The 18915-nt window shown below is 40.9% G+C and overlaps 1 protein-coding gene across 1 annotated transcript in view; it reads right to left on the bottom strand.

Moving 5' to 3' along the window:
• Positions 1-18915, bottom strand: part of ADAMTS19 (ADAM metallopeptidase with thrombospondin type 1 motif 19) — a 284879-nt gene that overhangs the window by 24598 nt on the left and 241366 nt on the right. The window contains exons 18-21 of the mRNA XM_074994147.1: positions 18597-18750; positions 7009-7144; positions 4137-4341; positions 1706-1858 (exon numbers count right to left, since the gene is read on the bottom strand). Of these exons, the coding sequence (XP_074850248.1) occupies positions 1706-1858; positions 4137-4341; positions 7009-7144; positions 18597-18750 (648 nt within the window). The remainder of the gene's footprint in view (positions 1-1705; positions 1859-4136; positions 4342-7008; positions 7145-18596; positions 18751-18915) is intronic.

Here is an 18915-nt window from a genome sequence, read left to right as displayed (position 1 = left end):
ACAGACAGACTTGTGCTAGCGCTCTTCGAACTAGTGTGTTAGAAATAGCAGTTGTGGCACGAGTGGCTCAGACTTGCCACCTGAATCCAAGCCCACCCGATTTCTGAGCTTGGGGAGAACCACATGGGCAGTAATATCCACACTGCAATTTTTAGTGCACTAGCTAGAGGAGAGCTAGCAAGAGGAGCTTGTCTGCCTCTACTGGCACTCCCACGTCCCAGTTGCAGTGTCAACATACTCTAAGAGCTATTACGAATTTAATTTCTGAATAAATCCTACATTATACTGGAGACTTGAAATCCAAAAGGCAGAATTGTCGTAAAACTGTTTTGTTCACAGACCTTAGTGGAGCTGTTCATTGTGCTCAGTTCCTTCTTTATCTTGTTGGCATTATTGTTAAAATGATTAAAACACTACTAATAATTTGATCTTTGTATATTTGTCCTTCTAAAATTACATTTCATTACCTCAAATAAATCATCAACTTAAGTAATACCCCCAGTTCAATTAAAAAATACGTTTTAAGAGTTCAAGAGGAGCAGCACTAGGCGGTAAGGATCACATTACACCTTCTGTTTCAGTGAATGAGAAATGTAATTTAAATGTCTTTAGCCAAATCTTGGCATAAACTTGTGAGGGGATTTGGCTCTACTCAAAGGAAGAGCCTAGATCAGCTAATATCTAAATAAGAAATGGAAGTTATGAAAACATATGTTGTGTGGTAAAAAGAGATTGGTATAGAGGACAGAAGAAAATATGTTCATCTCAACCTTTGGTAGTATAGATTAGAATACCCTCTCTGTACCATGTACACTAGGGTCACAGAGCCAAAGGTTATACAGCGCAGCCAGCCAGCACGATACAATCAGTACACAACATCCAAGAATATGGCCGCTCATGGACTCAAAAGGCACAAGAAAATAGCTGACTTATACAAAGGAGCATCTCACACCAATGTGTTACATTGCCTGGCTGGGAGCCTATTCACTAGGGCCGTGTCTACATGGGCCACTTCTTCCGGAAGCGGCATGGTAATGAGCCATCCGGAAGATGCTAATGAGGCACAGATATAAATTTCCCATACCTCATTTGCATATGGACACATGATTTGGAGTCCAGAAGAAGCTCTTCTGGACTCCAAAATACATGTGCAGACGCATGGGCCGTGGGGATCTTCCAAAAGGAAACTCTCCAAAACATTGCGGAAGAATGGCCTTCTGGAAGGAGGGTTTCCTTCCAGAAGATCCCTGTGAGCCGTGTGTGTGTGCATGTGTATTTTGGAGTCTGGAAGAGCCTCTTCCGGACTTCGAATCACGTGCTCATTTGCTAATGAGGTACATGGAATTTACATCCGTGCCTCATTAGCATCTTCCAGATGGCTCATTAGCATGTCGCTTCTGGAAGAAGCGGCACATGAAGACACAGCCTAGGTCAGCAGACACTAGGTCCGAAAGTTGTGAAACAAAACTAATTGACTGGCACTGCTTGGGGGCCTATGCAGGGTTCAGCAAATTCTCATGTTCAGGACTGGTCAGGTCCCAACCATGCTGGACCAGGGAGGTACAACCCATAGTTTCATATTATTTGCAGCTGCATTGTTTCAAGATTTGGGTCATTGCTGCACCTTTGCTAAAACATTCAATAAATCCTGTTGGCAAAGTGTATAGTTTTTGTTGTGTTATGTGGCATTAGTGTCATCTCCCACCTTAGACCAGTCTCCCATTCTCCAGACATAGCATTTGGAATAGTCCTCACAGTCTTCTATTTCTTTAGGTCTCGTGGACAAAACACACTTCTTTCGGGGATTAGTGCACCTCACGGTCCGATGTCGTACTCCTTTGCCACATTTCACAGAGCACTGTAGGATATAGAAAGATGTGATTTACATTTGTATAAGACCAAAAAAATGCTGATATTAAATCTAGTGATTTCTGCAGCCTCTACTTGCTGTGACATAGCATTATGGTAAAGAACTTTAACTAAGCAAAACTCATCGTGACTCCAAATATCACATAGATGAATGTAACTGCTGCAGATAGTTCATAAAAGAAATAAATATACTTTATGTTTGGAAAATAATTGTTTCCTTCCTTCCAATAGGCAATTGGTACCAAAACAGGACACTGAAAGACTAATATTTATCTATATGGACATTTATTTATGTGGACTCTTTCAAGACAGAAGTTGTTCATTTTGTAGTAAATGACATAGGAGTGTGCCTATTGAACTACCAATGAATCTTTTGGAGTCAGCAATAATCTTGTATTGGGCTAACATAAAATACTCAAAAGTACTGGGGTTTCCTAACTTTCAATTGCTAATTATTTTAGTGCTGAACCAATTAAAAAGCTGTGTAAAAACGCTTTATAAAAAATAAAAAGCAAAATGTGCTTTTTTCCCCTTGTTTTTCCCCTCAAAAATTGTTTTCCTGACTTCCACCTCCAAAAAAATGACGACTTTCAGGCAGACACCAAACATAAAAAAAAAATCATCATGATAAGTGATCTTTGGAGAGTTATTATCAGCTGACCATAAATATAGCCACAATTTTTAGGCAACCTTACTTCCACATGGCATTTTCGTGTGTGTGTGTGAGTGAGAGAGAGAGAGATAAATACATATATTAGATACATCCAAAATAGAACAAGCAGTTAAAAAGAAAACAAAAGGTGAATTAAAACAGCCTCCCAGGAATTTTAACTACTGTTCTTCTCACATGAATGAGACAAAGGAAAATGTCAAACAAAACAGAAAAGCATATAACAGATCTCAATTGGAATGAATTTTGAAATTGAAAAATTAAATGTCACAAATCTATATTCAGCAATCCAATTTTTCTATCACATGAAAATGTCACTAGTTCATTTTTTAGAAAAAAATGAAAATTCATTGCATTCATAACACATGGAAACTGCTACAATCAAGTCAGAACAAAGGATTTATTGACTGGAAGGCCTTAATCAGCACATTTTCTTTCAATTATTCCCACTTCATCGTCAAAAAATTGTAACATTTTCTTTTCAAGATAATATTAGTGTTTTGCCTTTCCCTAGCAGACCATCCCCACTGCTTGAAGAATTAAAGATGTCTTTTGCCAAGTTGATTGTAAGTACAGGAGGCAATAGCACCTGGTGTTCAGTATATATAGTGGAACTGGGCATTGCAAACATCTTGCTTCCCAAAAAAATATTTCTGACCCTCCCCTCCACAATCATCTCTGATTCCCCAATGAAAACCACCAGCTAAACCATATGGGTTCTTTCTTCTTCCCCAATAAATTCAGTTCTCCCAATTGTTCCTTTGCTGTATCCCAACTCTTGCTCCTTCCAAAAATTAGCAAGCAGCTCAGCCTTCACTTTTTTCCTTATCTTTGCTTTTTGTCCTCACCACATATCCCCTCCCTTTCAACTGCTCACCTCTGCCAGTTCTTAGGCCCATCTGCTATAGATGCAGGCACTAAGGATGCAGGGGGTGGTTTCAACTATATGCAGGTTTAGTTTGCTTCATTGGCTCTCAGTACCCCACTATAAACATTGTCCCAGTACCACTGCCACCTGGTCACCAGATTATGAGCTCTCATTGCTTCACCTCTCTTAGGCCACGCAAATGGCCATTTCGAAGTTTACTAATGAAGCGCTGAAATGCATATTCAGCGCTTCGTTAGCATGCAGGCGGCCGCGGCACTTCGAAATTGCCGCGCCTTGCCGCCGTGCGTCTCGTCCCAACGGGGTTCCTTTTCGAAAGGACCCCGCCTACTTCGAAGTCTCCTTATTCCCATCAGCTCATGGGAATAAGGGGACTTTGAAGTAGGCAGGGTCCTTTCGAAAAGGAGTCCTGTTGGGACGAGCCGCGCGGCGGCGAGGCACGTCAATTTCGAAGTGCCGCGGTCGCCTGCATGCTAACGAAGCGCTGAATATGCATTTCAGCGCTTCATTAGTAAACTTCAAAATGGCCATTTGTGTGGCCATTTCGAAGTTTGGGGCTAGTGTAGACGTAGCCTTATTGGTCAAAGTCTACATAGAAGACTGTGAGAACTATTCCAAATGCTATGTCTGTACCTACTAAATGGGTTCCAACAAAATCTCTAGACAATTTTAAGAAACAACAGTAAATAGAGACTAATGCATACACTGCACCTCAGACCACACTCCAGCTTCCCACACAGTCATACAATCCTGGCCTTCACAGCGCTGTGCAGAAGCAGGTTTTGGCCCAAGACAATCTCTTTCCCTAGCTCTAATCAAGGTTCCATTTCTGAGCTGCTGTGTACAAGCAACTTGTCTATTCTGGGTTCCTTTTCCACATGTCCTTGAACAAGGAGTCCATTCAGTCATCATCCATCTACAAAGAAACATAAGTAATAGAATAATATAAATCAAGGATGGAAAGGACTGATCATCATCTTGTCCCTCTCCCTGTCAAGAATATTGTTCCCTAAAGTATATTTTGAGTACCTTGTCCATTTCTAAATAATTCTCGCTATGACCATCACATTTAAAAGGAAATGACATGAACTTGACTTAGTGCACATTTAAGAAATGAATTCTTACATTTAGGTTAAATTTATCTTTCCAATCCCACCATTTATACTTAATCATTCAGAGTACTCCATATAACATATGCTTTCCCCTTCTCCTTTCTTATCATTCTAATTAGAAATGTACCTGACTGTAATGTTTTAAAAGCAGAAAGGTTACTTACCAGTAACTGTTGTTCTCTGAATGTTTCCCCATACAGAGACACACTAGAGGAGCTATATGCCCTGCCACACAACCCTTGGAACACTTTGAAAGAAGTCAACTGCTAAGGGTACCCAAAGGAGTGAAACTCCCCTCTTCTGTGAAATATTTTTATATACAATTTTTTAAATACAAGATGTTTGGCCACTTTAAATTCAGGAGTATGAGAGACCTTCTCTATTGCTCCAGATGGCATCCCTTATTGGCAACTTTATGATTATGCTCTTACATATTATTCAAATTATGTGATACTTCAGCTGTGTGCAAACAGTGCAACCAATTTAAAATAATTATAATTGGTAGGATCTCAGAAAATGAGCAGATTTATCTCATTTCTATCTCTCAGCCACTGTGGGGCTCTTTCAAAAAATCACTGGCTGTGGTTACACTGCAGTGATCTGTTGACAGAAGTCACTGTCGGAAGAGAATTCTCAACAAAACTTCTGTCGACAGAGCATGGCCACACACAAAAGGCAATTGGAAGAGTGCTCTGCTCTGTTGACAGAACAGCTGGACTGCCCATCTGCTCTCCTGGCCAAGTAGGCACCTGGAAGCACAGCAGACTGGGCTGCCCATTGTTCTGGATGCTCTGTCTGTTGAGGCAAGGCCTCCCTCGGAGCATCCACACAGCATTTTTGTCAACAGAGCCTGTTGACAAAAGGCACTCTTCCTCATCTGTGAGAGAAAGAATGTTGTTGGTGAATGTGTTGGTTTTTGTTGACATACTGTTGATAAATCCCATTTTGTGTATGGACGCTCCACTAGTTTGGGCAACAAAACCAGGGTTATGCCAGCAAAACTCACTAGTGTAACCATAGCCACTGTGTATGCATCGAAATAAAAATGATCCCTCTGTAAAGGTGAAATTCTCCAGCCTATGTTATGCAGGAGATGGTCATATGGGTCCCTTCTGCACTTGAAATATATGTTTTACTTCAAAGACTTTTTTTTGTTAAAGACGTAATCCTGTCCAAGGAACCTGATTTTTTCCAATTTTTATTCACATTTCTTCAGAATATTTTACAAGTATTTTGTTTTCCTTTGTTCTTTGCCTTACTTAAAAAAAACAAAAAACCCAACAACCCCATTCCATCTATCTATTGAATTTTGATCATGGTCTTGCCAATCTGACATACACAAGAATTTTGCCTGGGTTAGGAATATGGGACTGGACACAATCTTCACTTCCCATGACCATATAAATCTGGTAACACTAGTGTTTGAGTCTGATGATCATAAAATACCACTTGATACCTTTCCATTTAAATTCCCTTTCTCTGAAACATAGAGACCACTCCAATCTGCATGCTTGGTGTCTTCGGCTATGTCTGCATGGCAATTGCCATTTCGGGATACAAATGTATCCCGAAATAGCAATGTCATGGCTTTTCCACACACTCAAGATAGCGCTGGCTTTTCAAGCATGGTATTCTGCTTCTAGCACCCATCTTCATGTGAGGGATAATGGACCTTTTGGAATAACCACTTATGCCAAACTCCGGTGCCATTTGGATGGCATCAAGTTTGTAATAAGGAATTCTGAAATAGTTTATGCAATTTGCACAGCGCAATTACGTAAATTATTTTGAAACCAACTTGCCATGTAGACATAGCCGTAAACTCCAGAGTACTTAACAGTACTGCATCAACCACTCAGAGAAAGAATGGTAGTCTCTGGAGTTTAACAGAGCTGAATTTCAGGGAGAAGGCTTTCCATAGTCACCAGGTGGAGTGGGTGCAGAACTATACATATCCCACAGAAAATCCTCCACGTGCACAAGAAATAAGCCACCTTTTACACCCCATTAAGCTGGCCAGTTACATCTCCTGTGTGTCCTGCCAACTCTGCTGACGAATGAAAAGGGAAGGGCATGAATCTGCCTCCTCCCCAACAACTCAGGCAACTGGAGCACTTGTTGGGAGTCATCCCCATGCTCAGAGTGCAGGAATTATAACTGTGGTCAGCCCCTTTGCAGGGCATGAAACTTAGAAAAAGAAAAGGCTAATTGTGCCTTTTCTACCCCTTGCACACAAGTGATGAATAGACACTGATGATGTTCATGCTTCAAGGAAACTAGGAAGATCAATAAAAGAAAAATAGAAATATATACTTTCTTGTATAATGAGTTTTAGTGTCTGTTAAGGACTATGATCCTAATTCATCAAAGCTGTTAAGCACATGCTTAACTTTAAGAATATGCTTAAATCCATCCCTGGATTTCCACCACTTAACATTAATTACAGTTTAATTTAATTGAATCACTATCACCTTGTCTGGCACGGTTGTTCATTGCACTTTCGGACCTGTGGCTCAGGCTTTGTTAAATATTTGCATTTCTTATTGTCCACAATACTGATATTCTTATTCATAATCTTTGTGCAAGATACTGTTGTCTTTCTTTCTCCTAATAAAACATAAAGCAAAGATACATGGAAAAATGGGAAATAGCCATCTTTCTTTAAAAAAAAATCTTTGTTGAGTTGCAGGTAACTTTATCTGACAAAACTAGTATCTTTATGTGTAATTTGGATGAAAGAAGTGAAATAAAATACAGTATGTTATTCTCGGATAGTTTTCTATAAATACGTACATTATACAAGTTTTAGGTTCACATGTTAAAATTTTCAAACCATTGATTAGAAAAGTAAATAGTTTATGGAAAAAACCATCATTGAATTCATCCTCTGGCTTAGAAAAATGAAATATGCCGTTTCTACCTTTTAAAATGGCAAATATGGAAACCAACAACACCAGGAATAATTAAAGGTGGAAGTTTATGTTTGGCTATAAAAGAAGTAGAAATTTATAGTTGCACAGAAAAATGTGTTAATTATAAATACGTCTGCATAAATCAAACATATTTTATGTGTACCTACACACCACAGGACACATTCTTCTCTATCCAGACACGTACCTTTGCCACTACCACAACTACTATATTCCACAATGTTATCTCTGCTCCTGTGAAGCCGGTCTTTCTCATCACCCTAACTCCTCCTTCCAACACACTAAAGGAGCACACCAAACATCCACAACTAAAGGTGTAAAGAGCAGGTAGATTCACTGATTTTAAGGCTTGTGGAAACTAACGTGATGATGTAGCATGATGTTCTGCATAACACAGGCATTAGAATTTCACCCACTGATTCCTGCATCTAGCCCAATAACTTGTCATCAATTAAGATCATATCTTTTAGAAAGCTATCCAGACATGCATCAAAGACACCTGAAAGTGGACAATTTACTGCATCCTTTGTAATATTTTTCCAGCGGGGTGGTACACCTAAATTGAAGTTTGCAGATTTACATTATTAATTTGATAATATGGTAAAAGGTGTGAACAGGAGAAAAGCAGAGTTAAGACTGTGGAGTATGGTAGTGATAAGGAATATTCCTGTGTGGAAGCAGGATTAAAAGATGTGTGTGTATGTATGTATATTTTTGTTTACAATTTTTGAGTGGCCACCTTAACAGATTTACTTTTTTCCACATAGAAATAAAAACCAAGAGAAAACAACATTTAAAAATATACTGTGCAATATGTTACATTAAATCTAAGAATGTAGCTTCTTTAAACAAATCACATATGTGTATATATATCACTAAATAAAATTTGTATGTGATTACTGTAGCGATTTTACAGTTTTGTTTATCTCTGTATGTCCAAATGGGCAGGCATACACATATGCACCCATGATTATGTATATGCATAAAACAACAGCAGTTCTTTCATATTTGCCTTCTATTATACATTTAAACAATATTAAAATAAATCTGATAGCAAACTATTCATTTTTGACTAATTACAATGTTGACAAGAGTTTAAACTTAAATCTTTCCATATCACACAGTCTGTAACATTTTAAATTATGTTATTTCTGTATACGAAAACAGACAATCAGTAGGGCAGTTGCAATGAATGCTTCTTTCGTCAAAAATAAATAATCTCAAAGCTGTAATTTAGTTTGAATTAAAATATGCCAGAAAGAAGAATTTTAGGTTATCTAAACTAATTTAACTAAGACTACAAGCTTATGCCAATTACAACAGAAAATGATAAACAGACATTAAAATGAAACGCTTTGCTAAATGTTTATCTGAGTTGTCACGCAGAAGAAATGACAAGGATTAACATTACATTTGAGCATTTCTCAGAAAATGAGAAACATTAGAAAGGGCGTACTTATGAGAGTTTATGATAAATGGAGGTACTGGATTATAATAAAAATACAGCAGGAAGTCATTAAAAGTGTTAATATTCTAAAATGAATCTGAGGAGTGGCACTACTTAGAAAAAGAGATGCTGCTTGTAGCAAGTACAGAATGCTTACAGAGAAGAATTCTCTTACCAAACCACAAACATACATATCCATGGAAACTGGTCTGTAGAGAATTAAGAATTGTTCACAGAGTCAAAGTAGCTGGGACAGTGAGTTCTTTATACTATTATGATGAATAAGTGGTATGTTTCCAGCTTCTACTACTTAAGTCAATAAGAGAAGCACATTGATTTTCAGGATTTGGACTAGAGAGAAGTGACCATGTCATGGGCATAGTAAAACATGCAGAATAACAAGACAATGCAACCCCAGGAAACTTGCTAGCAACAAGTAAAGGAGCGCGTGGGTAGACGATAGGTATAACAAAAGTCTGTGAAGATTTCAGGAAGACAAATAGGAAGGTTGAACATTAATTACTTTCGTGGGTACCTGATGGTATAATTAGGAGTTATAAGCTTAAATTTTAAAAAGGTGAATTTTGGATTGCATATCAAAAATAGCTTTCTGACAGTACTTCTCTTGGTGAGAGACAGAAGCTTTCAAGCCACACAGAACTCTTCTCCAGGTCTGGGAAAGTTAATTCCAGCATAGTAGGTAAATGCAAGGGGGAAGAGATTATTTAGCATAAGTAGTTAGCATACCTTGTAAGGGACCACTGAAGGTAGGGAGGCTCAACAACACCTACGCAGTCACAGGGCAAAAAGAGGGCATTACGGGGTTACGTCTACATGGGCAGCCTCTGTCAACAGAGGTCGTTGTTAACAGAGAAACTTTGGCGGTACCTCTGTCAGATTGACAGATCATGTCTACACATAAAAGCAGATCGAAAGAGCAAGACACTCTGTCGGCAGAGCAGCCAGACTGCCCTGCTGTCTTGGGAGAGAACAGCTGACTGGAAGCTTTGCAAACAAGGCTGCCCGGGGGGACCACAAGTCCTCTATATTGACAGAACGATCTACACAGGCACTCTGTCAACAAAATTATGCCTAATCGGGGAGAGGTATAATACTGCCGGATGAATACCTGAGGTTTGTCGACAAACTCTCGACAGTGCGCTTTAGCTATGTGGATGCTTGGTGAGTTTTGTTGAAAAAGTCACAGTTTTGTTGACAGAAGTTGCCCATGTAGATGCGGCCAGGGAGTTCGGTGACAATAAACCATAAAAACTATGTTTTTATTTTATATTTTTATTTATATTACATTATAATAAACCATAAAAACAGAAACTAGTATTTCTGTTAGGTATATGATTTTTAATGTCGAGCAGAATAATGAATTTAAGCTCCCAGACTCATCTTTTGAACATGTTATGCAGGTTTCTTTGAGGATGAGGACTCATAAGTCAGATATCATATGAGTGTTTTGTGAAAAGTGTGCAGAAAGCTGCCCAATGGAAATGAATTGCCAGGGAAATGCACTGTGTAGTTCACGATTAAGTACTTTTATAATGGATGTCTTAGAACAGGAGTGGGCAATAATTTTTGTAGGGGGCCACTACACGAATTTTGGTACTAGTCAAGGGCTGGCTTTGCCTCCCACCCCTGGAAGGGCAGAATGGTTTGGGCTGGGGGCCACAGAGGGAGACAGAGTGTAAAAGAGAAATTCTGTGGGTAAGAGACAGATTGTGTGACACAAATTGAGTGTGTGCTGCAGTGTGTATGTGATGGTGATTGTGTGTGTTGCACAGACTGGTTTTGTGTGACAGTGACACAGAGTGTGTGCACTGGCTGCTGCTGAGTAAGTTTCTGAGGGAAATCTGTCCTGCTCTGTTGTCTCCCCACTTCCCTGCTCTGCACTTCTGAATGAGTCACTTACCATCCATGCTTCAGACTGGAGCAGCTCTGCTGTGTATCCCCCTATCCCCAATCTTTGCTCTGCACAGAAGGGGTACACAGGCAGGCAAACACCCTGACTTCATTGCTACCCTCTTCCCGCAACCCCCTCCCAGTGCACAACTAGCAGGAGCATCCCAGGAGCAGCTTTGCTGCGGATGGAATAAGGTGGAGGGAGGGGCAGCTGAAAACACGCTGCTGGCTATATGCACACTCTGCTAATCAGCCGGGTGGGCAGGGAGACAGGCCTGGTGGGCTGGATCAAGTCCCCAGGGCTGATTTTGTTCCCCCGCCCCCTTAGTAGCTAACAGATTATTTTCTACGTAAGAGTCGTAAGATTTGCTCACCCCAGCCTTAGTAGCTAATAGAAGAACTATAGATTTTTATTCTCCCTGTCTTCTGCGGTTTGGTGTGCCCTTGTGAGCAAACAAGGAACAAAGATAGAGCAACTCAAAACACACAGTAGGGTAAATACAGCTAAAAAGGCTTGTAGATGTGGTTATGAGTTTAACCAGTTTTTTTTCCCTTATAATGTGTTTTTCACACTATTATTATGCCACTTGTGTACCTGTTCGTTAACAAACATCAGATTATTAGGGGTAAATTTTTCATAAATATCTTAGGCCTAGCCTGGGTTAAGTCAATGTATTGTGCTGATTTAGCCGAAGAAGTGTCTTCAATTAAATTTTGGCTCCCACTGACATAAATGCCTCTGTAAGCCAATTCAGTAACTTCATCTGCATGAGTGGTATACAGTTACAGTCAGTGTCACTAGACTGATGCAATCTGAGTGTAGACACTACACCGCTTACATCGACTGTTACTGGCTTTCAGGAACCATTCCAGAATGCTCTACATCGAGACAACAATTATCATAGAATCATAGAATCCTAGGGCAGGAAGGGACCTGAGAAGGTCTTGGAGTCCAGCCCTCTGCCTAAAGCAGAATCAATCCTAACTAAATCATCCCAACCAGGACTTTGCCAAACCAGGACTTAAAAACCTCTAGGGATGGAAATTGCACCATGTTCCTAGGTAACTCATTCCAGTGTTTTTCCACTCTCCTGGTGAAATAGTTTTTCTTAATATTCAGCTTAGACCTTCCCCACTGCAACTTGAGACCATTGATGCTTGTTCTCCCATTTGTCACTACTGAGAACAGCTCTCTCTTTAGAGCTCCCCTTCAGGAAGTTGAAGGCTGCTATTAAATCACCCCTAACTCTTTTCTTCTGCAAACAAAATAAGCCCAAATCCCTCAGCCTCTCCTCATAGGTCATGTGCTCCAGCCCCCTAATCATTTTCATTGCCCTCTGCTGGACCTGTTCCAATGCATCTACATCCTTTCTATACTGGGGGTGGGAGGGAGAGGGTGGCCAGAACTGGACGCAATACTCCAGACATGGCCTCATGAGTGCAGAATAGAGGGGAATAATAACTTCCCTAGATCTGTTGGAAATGATCCTCCTAATATACCTCAATATGCCATTAGCCTTCTTGGCTTCTTGGCTACAAGGGCACCTTGTTGACTCATATCCAGCCTCTCATCCACTGTAATCCTCTGGTCATTTTCTGCTGTACTGCTACTTAACCAGTTGGTCCCCACCTTGTGACAATGCTTGGGATTCTTTCATCCCAAATGCAGGACTCTCCACTTGTACTTGTTGAACCTCATTAGATTACTTTTGGCCCAATCCTCCAATTTATCTAGGTCAGTCTGGACCCTATTTCTACCCTCCAAAGTATATATCTATCCCCCTAGCTCCGTGTGATCTGCAAATTTGCTGACGGTGCAATGACCCTAACCCTCATCCAGGTCATTATTAAAGATGTTGAACAATATTAGCCCCAGAACTGATTCCCACTGCCAACCAGACATTGAGCCACAGATCTCTACCCAGTGGCCCGACCATTTAGCCAGCTTTCTATCCACCTTACAGCCCATGTATCCAATCCATAATTCCTTAACTTATGGGAAAGAAAATTGTGGGAAACTGTATCAAAAGATTTGCTAAAGTCAACGTATATCACATCTATTGACTTCCCCACGTCCACAGAGCCAGTTACCTCATCATAGATGCTAATCAGATTGGTCAGGGATCATTTGCCCTTGGTGAATCTATGTTGACTACCCTTGATCACCCTCCCCACTTCCAAGCGCTTCAAAAATGGATTCCTTGAGGATCCCCTCCATGATTTTTCCAGGGACAGAGTTAAGGCTCACCAGTCTACAGTTCCCTGGATTTGTGTTTCTTTTCTTTTTAAAAGATGGGCACTATATTTGCCTTTGTCCAGTCATCTAGGACCTCTCCCGATCTCCACGAGTTTTCAAAGATAATGGCCAAAGGCTCTGCAATGACATTTGCCAATTCCCTCACTACCTTTGGATGCATTAATTCTGGACCCATGGCATTTTTGTATGTCTAGCTATTCTAAATAGCCCTTAACCTGTTCTTTCCCCACTCTGGGCTGCCCAGCTCATTCCCATACTGCATTGCCAAGTGCTGTATTCTGGAAGCTGACCTTGTCCGTGAAAACAGAGGTAAAAAAGCATTGAGCACTTCAGCTTTTCCTACATCATCCGTCACCAGGTCACCTCCCTCGTACTCCCTGATCACGCTCTTATTGTTAACATGTCTGTAAAAACCCTTCGTGTTACCTTCAGATCCCTTGCTAGCTGCAGTTCCAATTTTGCTTTTGCTTTCCTGATTATTTCTCTGCATTCCTCAACAATATATTTATATTTCTCCTTAGTCATCTATCCAGGTATCCACTTATTATATGCATCTTTTTGAGTTTAAGCTCACCAAGAATTTCTCTGGTAAGCCAAGCTGGTATGCCTACCATATGAGGGGAGGGATAGCTCAGTGGCTCGAGCACTGCAGTGTTGTGATCTGAATCCTTGAGGAGACCATTTAAGGGCAGGGCAAATAAATTTTTTAAAAAATCCCAGGGAGTGGATGCAATGACCCCTTGAGGTCCCTTCCAATTCTATATAGATACATATTTGCTTTTCTTACTGCACATCAAGATGGTTTGTTCCTGTTCCTTCAATAAGGCTTCTTTAAAATACTGCCAGTTCTCCTGAACTCCTTTCCCCTATCATATTAGCTTCCCAGGGGAAGTTCCTTGTAAGGAGCAAGTATGCACACACTCGTGATTTAATAGCCGTGGTGGATGTATGTCGATATAAATTAAGTTGACATAATATTGCAGTCTAGAGAGGGCTTTAGGGGAAAATTTTTAACAGTGCCTATGTGATGTAGGATCCTAAGTCCCAGGTGACTTAGACTTTCAGGACCCTAAGTCTCACAGAAAGTCAATAGAACTTAGGTTCCTGAGGTCTAATTTCACCAGAGAAGTTAGGCACCTAAAACCCAGACTTAGGCACCTAACTCCGGTTTTAGGCACCAGTGTCCCAACTGGAGGTGCCACTGTGATTTTCAAAACTGCATCTGAACCATTTAAGCACATTAACTCCCTCTGTGTCTATGTTTTTGCAGTGAAAAGTTCCCTTAGAGTTTCTGTCTTTGGGCAGGCATGTGGATGTCTAGCACCTGCCCAATGACAATAGGCATTTACTCATCTAACTGTCACACAGGGCCCAGCTTGGCAGATGTACTTTCCAGAATGATAATATTCTCCACCTTCTAAAGAGTTTGAAAATCTGTAAAAATTTCTACTGTCTTCCATATTTGCTCTTTTCACTCACATGTTTATGACCACAGGAAACATGCACCACACAGTTTATTAATATTATATCGCTGTTTTCCAATCTGATGATATAACTTTTATTTTATGTTGTGACATTTGCAGGCCAGGCACCAGCTCTTGCGTACGTTGCAGGCATTAGTTAAGACTGACAAACTCATAGCTAAAACAACAAGAAGTCCTGTGGTACCTTATAGACTAACAGATATTTTGGAGCATAAGCTTTTGTGGGCAAAGACCTGCTTCGTCAGATGCAAGAGTGTGGAGGACTCAGAGGAGGATTTAAAGAGGCAGTCTCAGTAAAGGGGAAGGCCGGAGCTGACAAGGTCTATTCAGTCAGGGTGGAAACGGCTCATTATTGGCAGTTAATGAGGGTGTGAACATCAATAGAGGAGAAACCAAGTTAGTTCATCGGGGGTATGTGGCCCATCGTTAGATGCTAATATGGAGCAGAGAAACTGCTTTTGTAATGGGCCAACCACTCCCAGTTTCTGTTCAGTCCTTGGTTGATGGAGTCAAATTTGCAAATAAATTGCATCTCAAAAGCGTGTCTTTGCCCACAAAAGCTTACACTCCACTATATCTGTTAGTCTATAAGGTGCCACAGGACTTCTTGTTGTTTTTGAAGATACAGACTAACACGGCTACCTCTCTGAAACTCATAGCTGAGGACCAGAACAAGTTGCCTTTATCTAAGGCTGCATTGACACTGTGAGATAAAATCGAATTTAAAGGAGTTAGCTAGACGTTAAAATGTCACTGTCTTCACTGTAAATGTGATTAGCTTGATTTAGTCTGCCCTAATATCGATAATAAAATGTCGATATTAACAGCTAGGTATAGCATCAATCTCGAGTTTAAAATGTTGAATAAAGGCTAGTGTGGAAGCGCCATGTCTTTCATTTGAATTTATCAGCCTCCACAAAAGTGTCCCACATGTATCCCAGAAAGCTATGTGCTGCACCTGGCTCCCAGCTCCCTGCCACTAGCGGGAGCTGGGAAATTGACCAGGGCTGCTGCACTGTCAGTTTCCTGGGTCCCCCAAGCTGCGGGGACCCAGGAACGGACAGTGCTCCTGCATGGGGCTCCCAGCCCCCACTACAGTAAAACCTCGATTTTATGGACTCCAATTTAGCAGACTTCAGAAACAACAGACATCCCCTGTTGTTCCTGAGGTCCGCTAAACAGGGGTCAGTAAAATCTTAAAATCTCTCCCGTGTGAGGTGCAGGCCGCTCCTGCTGTGTGGCCAGGTGCCTTGCAGCCAGGTGGCTCCAGCTGTGAGGAGACAGACACCCATCGGCAGGCACCCTCCCTACAGGTGCCCTTGGCCACCTGCAACCAGACACACCCAGCCAGGGGGATCCAGTGACTCTTCCACCAGAGCCGGTGAGTGGCAGGGTTTGGGTTTTTCTGTACAGGGCTTTTTTTTTTTTCCAGGGGGTGTGTTTTTGAGTGTTCTTTTGGGGGGGTTGTTTTGGGGAGGTTGTTTTTTTTGGGGGGAAGTTGGGGTGGGACTGTGGCTGGGGGAGTCTACAGGGATGGGGAGTAAACCCTCGCATTTAACGGACTATCGGGAAGAATGGACAGCCCTTCCCCCACCTTCGTCCATTAGACGGAGGGTTTACTGTACTAACGGGACATGGGAAACAGAGTGCTCCTGCACCTGGTTCCTGGCTCAGAATGAAGGGCTGAGGGAACTGTGGGATAGGTTCCCGCAATGCACTGCTGCAAGAGTCGATGTTCGGAGTTTTCAGTGTGGAAGCAATGAGTCAAATTTGTTGGGAGCCTGTAGGAAGTGTGGAGACTCAAAATCAAATTTAAAAAAAGGCATTATAAAATTTATTTTAATAAATCTGAATTTGTCTCAGTGTAGACACAGCCCAAGTTTTACTCAGAAAATATATTACTTTTATCAGAAGGTAGTTAGTGTTTAGACTCTATGAAATGCTGGTATATTGCTGCAAGTATTAATTTCATATATACACACACACACGGTAATAGATAAGTGCTCCTCTATAAATATAAACACCAAGAGTCTGGAGAGAAACATTACCATAAGAGAAATACCAGTTTGCCACAGGAGACGTTATTTCCTGCCCAACAAACAACATCCATAGAAACCATACGAGCCATTGCGGCACCCCAGAGGACAAAAGACTTTGTTGATGTCCTGTCCCCTACCTCCACCCCTCTAACAACCCATGAAGAAGAGACTTGCATGTAAACTTGTCTCATCATCTTTCACTCAGGAATAAAAGTCCCTGACAAGAAGACACTGCATATTTTTGACTGTTTGAACTCTGTAAGACCAAAGACTCTAAACTGAAGCCAGAGATTCTCAGGATCTGCCCTGAAAGATACCTTGAGTATTGTAGTGACAGCACTACAACTCTGTCACTCTTAGATTTAAATGGGGACTCATTTTTGTGTATATGTTTGTTTGCTTTAACACATAAATAATTTTATTCCTGTTCTCTAGTTAATAAAATAAACCTTTCAGTAGTTTATTACAGGATAATACAAGAATTGGGCTTGTTTAGTTTGGAAAAGAGAAGATTGAGGGGAGACATGATAGCGGTTTTCAGGTATCTAAAAGGGAGTCATAAGGAGGAAGGAGAAAATTTGTTCTTCTTGGCCTCTGAGGATAGAACAAGAGGCAATGGGCTTAAACTGCAGCAAGGGAGGTTTAGGTTGGACATTAGGAAAATGTTCCTAACTGTCAGGGTGGTCAAACAGTGGAATAAATTGCCAAGGGAGGTTGTGGAATCTCCATTGCTGGAGATATTTAAGAACAGGTTAGATAGACATCTATCAGGGATGGTTTAGATAGTACTTGGTCCTGCCATTGGGGCAGGGGGCTGGACTCGATGGCCTCTCGAGGTCCCTTCCAGTCCTAGTGTTCTATGATTCCATGATTCTATGATAGGCTACGAGCATTGTCTTTGGTGTAGGATCCAGAGCCATGTTCCCTCTAATTTTTCCACCCATATACAGAATAAATTTTATTATATGCACCAAAACATATGTAGGTGAACAGCGCCATAGAAAAATATCCTGCCAGTTATGGCTGCTTTGCTTATCAGCTGAAAGTCATTTGACTGTCTCCTGGGTGGCTGCCCAAGCACACAGCTTCCTGGGACCACTGATCTAAAAGTTACAATTGATCTGTGGTAAGTGACTGGTAGGGTGACCACATGTCCTAGTTTTATAGAAACAATCTCTATATTAATGGCTTTGTCATGTACAGGTGCCTATACTCCACACACACCTCCTCCCAGTTTTTCATGCTTAAGATCTGGTCACCTTTGTAACTGGTCTTGTAGGACTAGAAGCAGCCTTATGTTGTTTTGGTACAACTGGCTATTACCACTAAGTCCAGTTTTTCTGGGTGGTAAGCAACACTGCAAAGTCTATGGGGACTGTCTGAGACTCCACGGTAAAACTGTTAAAGTGATTTAAGAGTTCACATTTATTTCAGGCTTGAAATCTAATTATAGAATATACCCTCAATTTGGGATGTCTGACTTGTTTTTTGACTGTGTGGTGTTAGGTAAGCTCTAATGGCTGTGAGCCATTCTGGACAGTGTGACACTTGTATTTTTGGATGATTATCATGACAAGCTACTGGTGACTTGGATTCAAACTATTTAATGGAACATATCAGCATACATGTGTTTTAGGTACATACATAGGTTTGCACGTGCACACAGACAGACAGACAGACAGACACACACACACACAATTACTTTTTAATGATTTTGTGCTTAATTCATTTTAACCAGAATTCTTCTCTCCACTGTCCTTTTTGACTATTTACTTAGATGTAAAAATTTTACCCTAGAGATTACCAGTATTGTTTTTTAGAAAATTAAACAGCAAGATGAAAAATATTCTCCATCTTCCTGTGCCGATATACTATAGCAGTTGCAATACGGATAGTACTGTTAAAACCCCATTAAAACTAATGTGATTGATTGATTGACTCCAAGAATATACACATTCATATTACAGCTGCAAAAAAAGAAAAAAAATTACCTCCTCCACATACTGCATCACAGTCCTCCCAGCCTGAGTGTGTCCACATAAAAAGAGGTTCAGGTACTTTTGAGCTCTGATTCTCAGGAAGAGGGTCCAGTGGAATAGTGTATTCATAATGCAGACCATAATTCTGATCATGAAAAAGCAGAACCTGGAAGAAAGAGAATGAAGATGACCTGAAATTATGACCTGAAGAGTAAGCACTGTCTTGGTCATGCACACTTTCTCTGCTGGTACAGAGTCACATTCTGGTCTTAGGGGAACACACCACAGCCTTCTTGAGTGTAAGTTTTTTGCTGCAGTAACCTAAGCGACC

The sequence above is a fragment of the Carettochelys insculpta genome, chromosome 5, assembly GCF_033958435.1.
Source record: "Carettochelys insculpta isolate YL-2023 chromosome 5, ASM3395843v1, whole genome shotgun sequence".
Lineage (NCBI taxonomy): Eukaryota > Metazoa > Chordata > Testudines > Carettochelyidae > Carettochelys > Carettochelys insculpta.
This window is presented reverse-complemented; position numbering and strand designations above follow the sequence as displayed.